Consider the following 14,448-nt stretch of genomic DNA (forward strand, 5'->3'; position numbering starts at 1 on the left):
TATGTTAAGAGTATTACTTTTTATTGTGAATATCGGTAGGGTTTACCCATCTCACAGATAAATATTCGTCAGTCCGTCTCACAAAAGACCTACTCAATTAAGCTTTAAGCTTGTCTACAATGTTTCGTTTTGGATTAAATACGCTTAATCTCGACTTTTAAAAACAAAAACAAAATCGATGAATAAAAAGATGTAATGATTTTATTAACATGTAATATTATCGATGCGAATGTTTTCTGAAATAAGATTGATACACAACAATAAGAGAAACATGAATTAAAAAATTAACTAGCTGCGTACAATCTTAGATAGTTAATTATAACGATACAATATGTGTTAGATATTGACATTTTACCACTTATAATATATATAAATGTTAATACCTTTAAGTAGTCCAATTTAATAAGACATAAGAGCTTAAATGAACTACAGAATTTATTGAATTATAAATTTGATAAAAAAAATTAAAGTTTTACTCTTAAATTTAGATTGAAATAATTAAAGCTATATTTTTAATTTAAAATTTAAACCTTTAAGCTCATATTAATTTAATTTAAACTGAAAAAACTTTAAACTTCGCTCTAATGCTTAGACTAATTACACGTTTTTCAGAACTTGCTCTTAACTTCTCCACTTTGTTGTCTTACTTCTGTTAATACAAGACCAAAACTCGAGTTCAACTTTCAAGCTATAAAGTCAAGCTTGATGCACCAAAATTGAAACCATTTGAGTTGCTCTCGAGTTTAAACTCAAATTCGGAATCAAGTTGTTTTACATTCAAACTCGATTAGAGTAATGTTTTAAGTCAATTTAGCTCACCTATGTTTGGTAGTAGGAATGGCAACGAGATGAGGTTGGGACGGGTTCACCGTCCTCATCCTCGCCCCTAATTGTATCCCTCTTGTCCGAACTCAAACTCACTAAGATCAAATTTCTATCACTGCTTCAAAAGTAATAATGGGAGGGATGTAAAGATCGGTTTGGGGAATTAAAAAAATTTGTCAAACCCAAAAAATAGTTTCAAACCTGTCTCGTTTCGGGTTCCCCGCCGGGAAAATTATCATCCCTACTTGGTGGTTATGAATTTTTGCATAAAAATGTTTAGAATAAATTTTAAATTAGATTACTATTTAACACCAAAATGGATTAGGAATATTAAGATCAAGCGTTTATTATTATGCCAAAAGATATAATTGTTAGTCAATGTGCAACTTTATTTTCTTATATTCGTGGCAATGCGATGTGCACCTATTTGGGTGCTAATTGGTCGAATTATTAGGTCCATGAGTCCGAAGAAGTTCGTATCTATCTGCTGGTGATGTCTTATATCCCTTAGAGATCAATATTACCAAATGGGTTGAATTGATGACTTGGGATAGGACTCTGGAGCCTCAACTTTTGCTTGGGTTAACTTATATAAAGATGATTCCGACTTAGCATTTGTTTTAGAGGTACTCGAATCTCGTGCTCCAAGTATAGAGTCATGTACTCGAAAACTTTTATTTTACTAAGTCAATGGCTTCTCAAGAATCTGGATGATAAATTTTTGTATTACATATAACAGCTGAATATAAATCTACTAACATCATGTGATTTGACTAGATATTGTGTTTTTATCAATTTATTGTAGTCTACCAACAACTTATGCATTTAGGACAAGTTTACCGAACTCTTTTTAAAGTATTTCAAGTTGTTCCCTTCAGCGACTCTGCATTTTCATGATAACATTGATGTCAATGTTATTAATCTCTTTTTAGAAAATCTGGAAAAAAAATTTCATAAGATTTAATAATAACAATATAAAAAATATAATTTTGATTAAAGTTTGCTATTTTAACAATCTAGTTTTATATTGTTTAGATTCGATTTTTTTAAAAGAATTTTTAACACGTGTATTATCAATTATCAATTTTAATGTAAATTTCTTAACAAATAAAAATAATGTTCATTTTTCAAAAATCTTTTTTATTGCATAGAATTATTTTTCGTTGATGTGCACCGTATGGGCTCTGACTTGGAGAGTAGTCTCTCGTATGAGCTTTGTAAGAACTACTGCTCAATAATGGTCAATGTCATCTATGTATAATATTAAATTATCTTCATCTTGTGGTAACTTTCCTTGGATTTTCAAGATTCTTAATAAACATTTCAACAAATTAACAAATCATAAGAAACTAAGTTGGATTTTGTCTTCAAGTCTTTCTGAAAAACTCTGCATTTTTTTCACACCATGTTCCTGCATAATTATTAATAACTTGTCGATTTTTACTCGAAGAAATTAAATTTTTCTTGTTGTGACGATTGCATACTTTTCAAATAAAAATAATTTTTCATATTTACAAACTTTAGAAAAAATATATAAATAATTAACATGTTCGTCTATATTTTTAAATACAATTACAATATCATAAAAATAGACAAACATAAAATCAAAATAATTTTTGAATAAATTATCCATTTTATTTGAAATATTTAAAGTGCATTAGCAAATATTATTTGTAATACTTTTCAAATATAATGACCTTGTGATATAAAAAAACTATAAATGCCTTATTTTCTTCTACCATTTGGATTTTTGATGAAATTCGGACTTACAATCAAACTGAGACAACATATAAATGTATTTATCTAAAAAAAATCCCAAAATATTTAGGTCTTACACATTTTCTTTTTTTAAAAAAAAAATCTTACATAAGAAGGATTATGTTCTCGTGAGCATTTCATGAATGCATATTTAAACTTTAAAACTAATTAAATGAGCATGAAAAACAAAAATAAGTACCATATTGCAAAAATAAGAGAGACTAAATAAGCTGCTTGTTTCTGTCCAGTAGTAGACATTGAAATTTGAACCTATGTTAGATATTACAGAACATCATTCAAATAAGGAAAAAATGGTGACTCAAAAAACCTGCAATAACCAAACCAATACAATGTAATGAGAGAAAAGACACAAGGTGAATACATAGATAGAGCAATACATAGAAGGGAAAAAGGGAACATAAAGATGCAAGAACTTATTCCACAGCTGATACTAAGCATTTACATGCGGAGTCCAGTTCCAGAAGAATCACACTTCATGTGCAATCTCAGAAGTTTACACCATTCCTGCATAGCTCGGCGGGACGTCTAATGAAACGATGTTTTCTCGGAAGAACTTGATCCCCGGATCTGATCAAATGGGCAGACAAGAAACAAAGTGAATAATGTCAGCACAATTTGTTAGAGGGTGCTTGAGGACCACAGGTAGAAACCATGATTGCATTGTTCTTCGCTATACATGCATTTAAAATCACATTATTTTACAGAAATCTCTTACTTTACAAAATCGTTGGCCTTATTCCAAGTGATACTTAGCATAATTCTTAAAGGTGTGCAGATTATATTCGATCATGTAGAGATAAATCTTGCCAAAAAAAATTAACGAAATCGGTAGTCTATCCGGTGACACCAATGCAGGCTGCAGGTGCAATTACCAGGATATAGAGGGCATTTATCCATTATGTGACCACAACTATTTGAACTGAAACATGTGCAATGACTAGGAATAAAGGGCGTGGGTATCCAAAGTACCAGATGATAAATTTCTATTGACGAGGCTCTACCAAGATGTAGAGTGGTTTTCCATCCAATCTGCGCCGCCCCTGTACATCGATGAAACAATGAATTTCTGCGCAGAATCAAAGCGCTCGTAACACCATAATAATGAGATTGATTAGATATTGTTATGAAAGGATTTGGTAGATTTGGATTTCAAACATTTCAGACTATTCCATTCGAATTCAATATTAACCATGCATATCAACTAAATCAAGGCATTTCAAATCCTGAATGATTGGTCATTTCAAATATGTTAATCCAAATTCCTTGCTGAGATGAAATATCCATCCGAACTTAGCTTTAAAAGAATCATCCACAAGATCATGAATACCTGCATCTTCTTGGTAATGCAAGAAGTACCCACCATGCTATCAAACTAAACCAATAAAACATGGGCAAAAAATGTTGGCTTGTTTCACACATATAACAATCTGACAGAAAACAGGATAAATATTACAGATAATCAACTGCACAATGAGAAGAATTCACAGGCAATAAATTTTTTTTAATCACCTTGGCCTCGGGTAGTCCGATAACACATGCACACTCAACTACCTCGGCTCCAACACGTTCTAGGCAACCAAAGAGCATGAATGTGGATCAATATAAAACATAAATAGAAGCCATAACAATTTATATTGAAATACCACTTCAGGGACACACCTAATAGCCTTATGGCCGCCGATAGAGTCCCGCCTGTGGCCACCAAATCGTCGATTACCAACACACGGTCGCCTCGTTGAACAGCACCCAAATGCATTTCCAAACAGTCATTGCCATACTCGAGCTCGTACGCTTCCATAATGACTTCACCTGGACAATACTGAACTTTAATTTCTCAAGTAGACTCGGCAATGTCTGAGGCATGGCAAGATTTCTGTGAAGAAACATATTTGGGTATGGAGTGGCCGTGTAAATTGAGAAATTCACCAAGGTTTAGCTTGAATAGATGGATTTGATTTGATTTAGGGGAAGGAACTTGACATGGAGTGGATTTAAATTTTGTTCATCTAAGCAAGACAAGTAATTTGAAATTCTCAAATCCAAGCACGGACCAAAATACTGCGGCATAAGCGTAAGTGTGTAACGTGACAAGATCTTTAAGCTGGTGGTGGAAGTTTGTGTAACACCCCATGCCCACTATTTGGGGTTCGTGCAAGCGAAATTGTGCTGGCAAATGCTTCATATCTGTGCTCCTAAACGAGAATGATTACCCTCATGAATCCATTCATTCTAGCTTACCTGGTAGCTTCCCTGGTTTACGCAGGGGAATGAACTTGGCGCCGATTGCCAACGCAATTGCAGGAGCAAAAATGAATCCTCTGGCTTCGACTCCTACAACATAAAATTCAACAACACAAATTTGACTTCTTTAATTATCTGGGAATTCCAAAAGTTTTGGAGCAGATGAAATTTTAACAAGGCTGAAATTTTACCAGCAACAACGGAGATTCCCATGTCTCTGTATCTATCAACAAATATGTCAACAACATCCTTGAAGACCTTGTGGTTAGACACAAGAGTCGTGATGTCTTGAAACATAATCCCTGCAAAAACCCATACAAAATTTAAGACCAAAACAGGACAAAAACACGTATCAGAATCACAAGAATGTGAATTTCTCCAGAAACAATTCCCTCACAAGAACAATATACAGCCAATAATCAACACAGAGGGCCAAAAATCACAAGTAAATAAGACAGATTTTTCTCATTTGAGCAGGAGAAAAGACCTGGTTTTGGGAAGTTGGGTACGACTCTAATGGCATCAGAAATGGCTTTCAATCTTGGGTCACCCCTTAAACCATTCTCTGCGGCGAACATCGTTCTTTCCAGAGTCCCTTTTTCCTTTTTCTCTTTATTTTCTGTTATTTTCTTGCCTTTTTTCGAGAACCTTTTCTCTCCTAAAATCACGTTTCAGTTCCCTTTCAAAGTGGGGAGAGTGGGAAAGTGAATAACAGATGCAAATGATCTCTGAGCTAGAGAGAAGGAAGCTAAACTGAGGAAGATCCTTTTGCATGGTGGCTTTATTTTATAATAGAAGACATAGCTGGAAANATTATTGTTAAATTTTTGAAAGTGTGGTTAAAAAAATTTCTCGAGATATGCAAGCTATCAGTTTAGTATGTTGATCCATAGGTGTATCGACTGGCTNGATTGCCAACGCAATTGCAGGAGCAAAAATGAATCCTCTGGCTTCGACTCCTACAACATAAAATTCAACAACACAAATTTGACTTCTTTAATTATCTGGGAATTCCAAAAGTTTTGGAGCAGATGAAATTTTAACAAGGCTGAAATTTTACCAGCAACAACGGAGATTCCCATGTCTCTGTATCTATCAACAAATATGTCAACAACATCCTTGAAGACCTTGTGGTTAGACACAAGAGTCGTGATGTCTTGAAACATAATCCCTGCAAAAACCCATACAAAATTTAAGACCAAAACAGGACAAAAACACGTATCAGAATCACAAGAATGTGAATTTCTCCAGAAACAATTCCCTCACAAGAACAATATACAGCCAATAATCAACACAGAGGGCCAAAAATCACAAGTAAATAAGACAGATTTTTCTCATTTGAGCAGGAGAAAAGACCTGGTTTTGGGAAGTTGGGTACGACTCTAATGGCATCAGAAATGGCTTTCAATCTTGGGTCACCCCTTAAACCATTCTCTGCGGCGAACATCGTTCTTTCCAGAGTCCCTTTTTCCTTTTTCTCTTTATTTTCTGTTATTTTCTTGCCTTTTTTCGAGAACCTTTTCTCTCCTAAAATCACGTTTCAGTTCCCTTTCAAAGTGGGGAGAGTGGGAAAGTGAATAACAGATGCAAATGATCTCTGAGCTAGAGAGAAGGAAGCTAAACTGAGGAAGATCCTTTTGCATGGTGGCTTTATTTTATAATAGAAGACATAGCTGGAAAATAAATTATGATTTTAAACGTAATAAAATTGAATAGTATCTAAAATAGTTTTTATACATTAAAATAATTTATATTTTAAATTTTACTTGTTCATTAAAAATATATTATGAAATCTAATTAGATAATAAATATAAAATAGACTTACAAAATCTTAAATTTGATATCAATTTAAAATTTAGTAACTATATTCATTTGATTCATATTATTTAAAAAACACAAAATGTCAATTTTAGTCCGTATTTGTTGGTATGTGATATTTTTAGTCTTATATGTTTTGTTAAATAATTATANGGTCACCCCGGTAAGCCGCAGCCCCAGGCAGAGGATAAAATACCTGTGTGGCTATATGAAGCCGACCTGCCACTGGTGCATCCTAACGATTCGATAGAAACGATACGCTTAAAGGTAGCAGCTATATTACAAGCGTGGTCTAATTACGCTATTGGGCGGGATGAGCACACCTGGCTGGACGTGGCACAAAGCCTTGCTGAGAGCGTAAAGATGGGGGATAATGTTTAACGCGACGATTTCGTGTTGCTGGTTATATAAACCGGATATTGAATTATACCAGAAAGCCTTTCATTTTTGAAAAAAACAAAAAAGAAATAAGACTTACTTAATTAAGGTGGGACCGCATTCTCAATAAAAATGCATATCTACGTGTATTTAAAAATATAATTATAAAATCTAGCAATTATAGTAGTCATTTAGTTACATAATTTTGAAAAAAAATAGTTAAAATTGGGGAAAAAAACATAGTTACATTATTATAATTATAATTAATTTAACAAATATACATGATAAAAAACATCACACACCAATACATACAGGAATAAAATTTACATTTTGTCTTTGAAAATAACTTAGAGGGGTGTATTGGTTATAGACTTTTAATGACTTTTATGGAGTTTAAAAGTCTAGAGGTATTCAAACTAGACTTTTATATAATCCATAAAAGTTTAGTGGTATTCAATGTAAACTTTTGTAGAATTTTAAAAAGTCATGTGGTATTCAAACTTGACTTTTGAAAACTCTACAAAAGTCTATAGGTATTCAAAATGTTAATAAACTTTTAATGACTCTATGGAATTCTATTAAGTACAAGAATTATAGCCTAAGGTACAACAATAAAATGTCAACAAAAGTCTTTGATTCAACCTAAAGATTTGTATGTACATTTAATTGAGAAATCTCCTAAATTCACATACTCAATACAAACTTTCATTCTTTTCTCATCTATTTATTTTTCTTTTTATTTGTACTTTTTTAAAACATAATTAAAATTTAATTTTTTATTAATTATTATATAACATTTTATTTTTAATTATTTTCTTTAATTTTAGTTAATCTATATCTTAAATTATTGTATAAGAAAATTCATACCGATACTATACCAAAATTTTCGGTATACCGAACCAAAAAAACCTTACATTTTAAAAAAAGTTATAATTTATTGTTTTAAAATATTATATATTTTAAAATTTTTGTATATTTTTTCGTTATTTCGGTATATACCAAAATTTTCAAATTGGATATCGTTACCGTACCGAAAAATTCGGTATTGTTACCGTACCGTACCGAAATCTTCGGTATACTTAAAATTCGGTAAATTCAATATTTTTTTGTTACGGTAATCTCGGTATACCGAAAATTCGGTATTTTTTCCCACCCCTAACAGGGCTTGTATTGGCATATGCTATATTACACAATTTTCTTTGAAAGAAGTGTCAATTTGATGAATTTCAAATTGAACTATATAATGAAGTTCAATTGTTTTCATCAGCACAAGTTTATGAAGGTAACGACTTTGATCAGTTATTTAATACTCAAAAACAACGAGCAAATGCTAATGCATGGAGGGATACCATAGCCAATGAAATGTAGAACAATGTTGATCAAATTGTCAGTAATGATTAGATTTTTTTTATAAAAGGCTACTCATTATTTTGAGTGTTCTTTTAATAAAATTTTATTATGAACTTATAAAAATATTGTTCATTAATATGTTGGATTGACATAAAAAATTGAAATTTTGATTTCAATAAATTGGATAGTTCATTTGTCGTTTTTCACAAATTAAATTGATTTAACTTTTAAGTAAGTAAAATTCATTTACATTCATAAATTAAAAAAAATAATTTAAAATTGAAGAGGTTATCTATATCCAATAATTATTTTAAAAAAATTAATAAAAAATAAATCACAATTATAAACTACAAAATTCACATAATTCTATGAAAAAGTTTACAAACCTATTTTTTAATAGAGAAGATATTTAGGTTCGATCCAAGTGATATCGAAAAAACTTCGTCTTGAATGTAATTTAAAAAAAGAAAAAGAAGCATATCAATTTATACATTTATGACCTAAAAATTTAATGTGTGGTGTCAAAGAGCGTGACACTTGATTGAACAAAACACAAGGTGTAATAAATATGAAATGCACGCCTTTTCCAATACCATATATTATCATCACGACTATTTTATTTAAGATCATCTTATCCACTTGCTTTGCTTGCACCATCCATTATATANATTATCTCAAATTTGAGATCTTGGTGTCGGTGCTAGATGAACTATCAGTCATCGACCTACGTTGAGATAACATTTTTTATTTTCTTTTTGTTTATGGATGACACATGAGCCTTACATTATTATTATATTATATAGTTTGTGGAGTTAAAAACCTAGTTACCTAATATAGTTTTAAACTCCAAGGAGCTTATGAGAAATAGGACAAAATTCTCTTGCTTTCTCCATTGTTGAATAACATAGATAAATATTTATAATATGCCCAAAATTGACAAATAAAAATTATAGTTATATTCATGTTTAAAATGTAATTTTTCTAGAAAAATTTATAGATTTAATTATCCACTTTTAATATGGACTGAACAAATCGCCCCATTTAACTACATGATCAAATCCATTGATTAACCGTGTATATATTTTTAGGTTGAAAAATACAAACAATCTTGATTTTGATGATCACGAATTTTTTTTATTATGTTTCTAATATATTTATTCAAGTGTTAAGTTGTTATCTCAAGTTGGAGGCTAAAACTCGAAATCAACCAAGCTGAAAATCTGACGAGCTGCAGTGTTTTGATGATATCTCACAACTCGATGATGTAATGACAAGCCTCCAAAATGAATTAATAGAAAACTCGATTATACACATCATATTTCATAACAGCTAGGTTTGTTCGAAACTTATATAGGCGAAATATTAGTCTCAAGATTGAGCTAACGGAAACGGAAACATCAATCCACGCAGTCTGACCAGTTATTGTATTTTGGTCATATTTCATAACAGCTCGGTTTGTTCGAACTTATATATGCGAAATATTAGTCGCACGATCAACTAACGGAAATGGAAACATCAATCAACACAATCTGACCAGTTATTGTATTTTGGTCATATTTTTTAGCTCGATGATTCAAATTATACGATTCAATATATATTACAAAGATAAGATAATGATCTACAAACAATCTTCACAACTCAAATTCTAAATCATAAAAGAAGAAGCTGATAAACTACGATGAAATTGTTGGTTCTGCATATATACACACACACTGTAAAATCACTCACACACAATCACTCACACACATATATATGAGAGTTGAGCTTCAAAATTTAGTCGAACGAGTCTTCACGCAAAGACATTGAAGAATGGTCATTGCATAAGAGACGTTAAACATTGTGTAGACTATGAGGTTGCGGTCTACAATCAAGTGTACTAGGAGTTTCAATTAGACAATAGATAAGCATAACTTGAAATGAGTTTGTATAAATCAAAGTCTTCTAGTGTATCATTTATAGGTGAAATAAGGATTGACATATGAGTTGTTAATATCCGAACATTCATAAACAAATTCGTGTCTATTTATTTATCATATTTAATTATTGTCACTGTTTTTAATATGTATTGTTGAAACATTTTATGTGCTTTTCAAATACTCAAAATATTGCATATCAAGTGTTTGATAAAAAATGTCAGCAAAATATTTTTACACATTCAACTTGCATATCTTTTAAATGCTTTTCAAAATATTTAATCAGTTTCTATGAAAGATTATTTTGAGTGTCTTCCGTTCGGTTTGAAAAACAAACTCGATTTAATTTATCGATATTTAATATTTCAATATCCGAACTATTATAGCTCGACGATTATCTTCCAATCGATCATATCTCTCACACACACACAAAATATATATAACAAAAAACTCTTATTAGACCGTCTCAAGATTACTTTTTTGAGACATGAAAAAATATTATTTTTATATCGAAAAATATTAATTTTTACTGCATATATAGACCGCGTCGATCAATCTCACGAAAAACCTACTTTTTTTTTTATACAATTGAAGTGGGAGATTTATCTAAATCTAGCATAAATATTAACTAAACATCTCACTCCAACGAATAAGATTTGAATCCGAAGACCTCATAGATCTTGGAGACATAACTTTTACCAACAGAATAACATGATAAAAATATTTAATCTCAGTTACGTGCCTTATCGCATTACATGATTGTTTTCCTTTTGTTTAGAAGGAAAAATTGGCGCCTAGAGAAGCCGCGATTTCGAAGATAAATATCAAATTCGTAGTTAATTGGAATCTTGCGAGTGAATATTAAATAAATTATCTCCACTTGTTTGCTTGGGATTAGCAGACCCTTAATATTATTCTCCACTTGGATAATAAATTAAGAGTACACAAATTCTACAATTGTACACTTTACTATGTTTAAGTACCCGTGGTCAGTTGAACAATTTCAATCCATTTTTCAAAAGAATAATATTTTACAATATCCTTAAGGTTTGGCAAATAATGCGAACGAGTCGCTCTGATCTAAACTTAACGCGAGTCCGATTACTTCGAGCATCATCTCAGTTAGAGTTTTTTTTTTTTTTTTTTTTTTTTTTTTTTTTTTTTTTTTNAAATTTTTTTTTAATAATTGATTAATACTTGTTATAAGCATAAGCTTTCGATTCCCCGATCGAGCTCGTGAATCGAAATGTCTTGTTGAATTACTTAGAGCTCGACTCGAAGAGTCATGAATATCCCACCCTAGATTGAGTACTTGTTATGAAGGTGTGAACAAACTTTTAAATAGTAACTAATGTCTAGACGATATGATGATGTAATTACCAAAATCAACCATTTTTAAAATACTCCCGCTACCATATTTTAGCTTTTAGTATCATATTATAGTAGCTTTTTTCAAGAACTTGTATCAAAACATATATATATAAGAAATTTTTTATCTGATTAAATGATTTTCAGGTATGAGGGTAGATGCGGACTTAAAAAATCCCATTAATACTCTATCCAAATATCCGATTAAATTAATATATATATATATATTATTAATTCTAATATATTTTTGTTGAATAATATAAGTTTGATGCAATGAAGAAAATTATTAACATAGAGTTGATGTTATTTTTGTAAAATAATGATGTTACGATAAATTATTTATAATATTTTGTTATTTTTTCTGTAATATTTAATTTGTTAATTAATATTTTTTTTATTGTTCTCAATAATTTAGAAAAAAATATTCGAATATATATATATATATATATATATAATGGTACAACACTGTTTAAGCGCACGCGTGGTGTACTGTCAAGCATGATACCCTAATTATTATTAAATCAGGAGGGGGCCCTATTTTCCTACTTATCCTAAATTTCCAAGATTTCTTCACATCCCATTGTCCATCATATATATATATATATATATATATATACATAAGTATTATGATTATGTTCACATATTAAAGTCAAATAAAGAATGACTAAGATCCATAAGTTTTGATGAGTTGAAAAGGAAAACAAATAAGCACGACATCATATTTTTTTGGATTTCTCATTTGTTTTGTCTTAGTGCAAATGATGAGCCAAAGATTCGATAATATCACATATAATTGCTATAAAAAGTTTGAGTAAATCTCTTGTGAGACGGTCTCACGAATCTTTATCTGTGAGACGGGTCAACTCTATCGATATTAATAATAAAAAGTAATACTTTTAGCATAAAATTAATATTTTTTTATGGATGACCCAAATAAGAGATCTGTCTCACAAAATACGATCTGTAACACAAGTTTTGCCAAAAAATTTTGGAATCTAGGGGAAGGATTACATTTTTTTTACAAGTAGGTCTCTTGTGAGACGGTCTCACGAATTTTATATGTGAGACGGGTCAACCCTATCGATATTTACAATAAAAAGTAATACTCTAAGCATAAAAAATAATACTTTTTCATAGATGACCCAAATAAGATATCCGTCTCACAAAATACGACCCGTGAGACCGTCTAATTTTTGCCGTTTTTTACATGCACATACGATATAATAGTTATAAAAACCGTCAAATTTTATGCGAAAATGTCACTACAACTTTGGAGTATTACTGTTTCTTATGTTATTTGGAATAAATTATGGTAAATTTATTTTGAATATTGTTCGATATCACATTTGAAAAACCCCATATTTCCATTTGATCGAGTGGTCGATTGAGTTTTCGGTATGGATGGATACACAACCTTGGATGACAAGTTGGACTACCGATTCCAAAGAGATGAAACTAATGATATGGTTGCATGTGATGATTTGATGTGATTGGATTTTATTTTTGTCTATAAATTAATTAATATGCATATTCTATTTATCAATATATACAGTGTTTTGTTTGCAAGTGTACACATCTTCTTGAACATTGCAAGTGAGTAGCTCCGCATAAGTTCCAAGACTCGAGTTTGGATCATTCGACTACGCGATAAATTCGTATGAGAAAGTGTTGATAGAAGAAATCAAATTCCTGATTATTGATCAAACTTTCAAGTTTCTAGAGATGAAAATTGGAAAACTACGAGACTTGGAAATTTTATGTAGTGTTCAAGTTTATCAATGATACTTTCAATTGTTGTTTTCCTTATGTATTTTTTTAACATCATAACATTCTATATATGTCTTACCTTTTTTTGTTTCAGATATCATGTTAAAGTAAGAATATACTGGTTTTTTTTAACTAATTCGTGAGACGTTTGATTTTTTTTTTCTCTAATGGATCCAATATGTTGCAAAATGACATGTATATTAATTTAAGCTGTTATGTTTACAAATTCTTATGTTGGTAAATGATATTTGTCGTAGAAAGGACATGGAAATATGGTCCTGGCTGTTTGATTGCTTAAATTTTGGTAGATACAGTTGTCATGATAAATTCATAATAACAAGACAAATGGGAAAAGGATCGTTAGGATTTTCATAATTTCTTGTCTAAATCCAAGAGGTCAATTTAGTACTTGATTTTGGAATCTCTCTTAAATTGTTTTATTTTATACCAAACGAATTCATGAAAATTGTGTTTGATATGATGGACAGAGGTACCATAATACTAACAATCGCCCCCTAATTTACTTTTGGGTTGGTCGAAAATGTCAAAAACTTGTGTAAAAACGATCTTACGGGTCGTATTTTGTGAGACAGATCTCTTATTTGGGTTATCCATTAAAAAATATTAATTTTTATGCTAAGAGTATTACTTTTTATTGTGAATATCGGTATGGTTGACCCGTCTCACAGATAAAGATTCGTGAGACCATCTCACAAGATACCTACTCGTCGAAAATATATTTCATTTGACCCGTGAATTCAGAGTACGTTCATCTCTTGATATAAAAGATGAAAAATTAGTCGGTTACACGTGATGTTTCATCAAACGTGTGAATCAAGCTTTACTAAATATTAGAGTCTATAAATAATTATCTTATTCACATATAATATTTATTTCATCATCCATTTCACAAACTAAACTATGTCATAAATTTTATATTAATCTCGGCTAAATATGTGTATTCTCTAAGGTTGTTATTAACCTTAAAACTTAACCCGTATATACAAAA

At 30.7% G+C, this 14,448-nt stretch overlaps 2 protein-coding genes across 6 annotated transcripts; both read right to left on the reverse strand.

Annotated features, from left to right (window-relative positions):
* Positions 1-2,800: 2,800 nt before the first annotated feature.
* On the reverse strand, positions 2,801-5,623 carry LOC140975742 (adenine phosphoribosyltransferase 5-like). 5 transcript variants are annotated; one of them, XR_012175027.1, is made up of 8 exons: positions 5,333-5,623; positions 5,037-5,147; positions 4,843-4,935; positions 4,264-4,413; positions 4,114-4,172; positions 3,932-4,031; positions 3,574-3,644; positions 2,801-3,171 (listed from the first exon to the last, which is right to left on the reverse strand). XR_012175027.1 is itself a non-coding variant. In XM_073439633.1 (7 exons), the coding sequence occupies exons 1-6, from the start codon at positions 5,421-5,423 to the stop codon at positions 3,588-3,590; spliced, it is 576 nt and encodes a 191-aa protein (XP_073295734.1). In that variant the 5' UTR covers positions 5,424-5,623; the 3' UTR covers positions 2,801-3,171; positions 3,574-3,587. The 5 variants fall into 5 exon arrangements, 4 of the variants coding, with proteins under 4 accessions (XP_073295734.1, XP_073295737.1, XP_073295736.1 ...); XM_073439633.1 differs by lacking the exon at positions 3,932-4,031 and having other exon boundaries at positions 4,099-4,172; XM_073439636.1 differs by lacking the exon at positions 3,932-4,031 and having other exon boundaries at positions 5,333-5,622.
* Positions 5,624-5,664: 41 nt separating this feature from the next.
* On the reverse strand, positions 5,665-6,496 carry LOC140975032 (adenine phosphoribosyltransferase 5-like). Its single transcript, XM_073438520.1, has 3 exons — positions 6,202-6,496; positions 5,906-6,016; positions 5,665-5,804 (listed from the first exon to the last, which is right to left on the reverse strand). Exons 1-3 carry the CDS (start codon positions 6,290-6,292, stop codon positions 5,665-5,667), a joined length of 342 nt encoding a protein of 113 aa, XP_073294621.1. The 5' UTR covers positions 6,293-6,496.
* Positions 6,497-14,448: the final 7,952 nt, after the last annotated feature.

This window comes from Primulina huaijiensis, chromosome 4 (genome assembly GCF_012295235.1).
Source record: "Primulina huaijiensis isolate GDHJ02 chromosome 4, ASM1229523v2, whole genome shotgun sequence".
Taxonomy (NCBI): domain Eukaryota; kingdom Viridiplantae; phylum Streptophyta; class Magnoliopsida; order Lamiales; family Gesneriaceae; genus Primulina; species Primulina huaijiensis.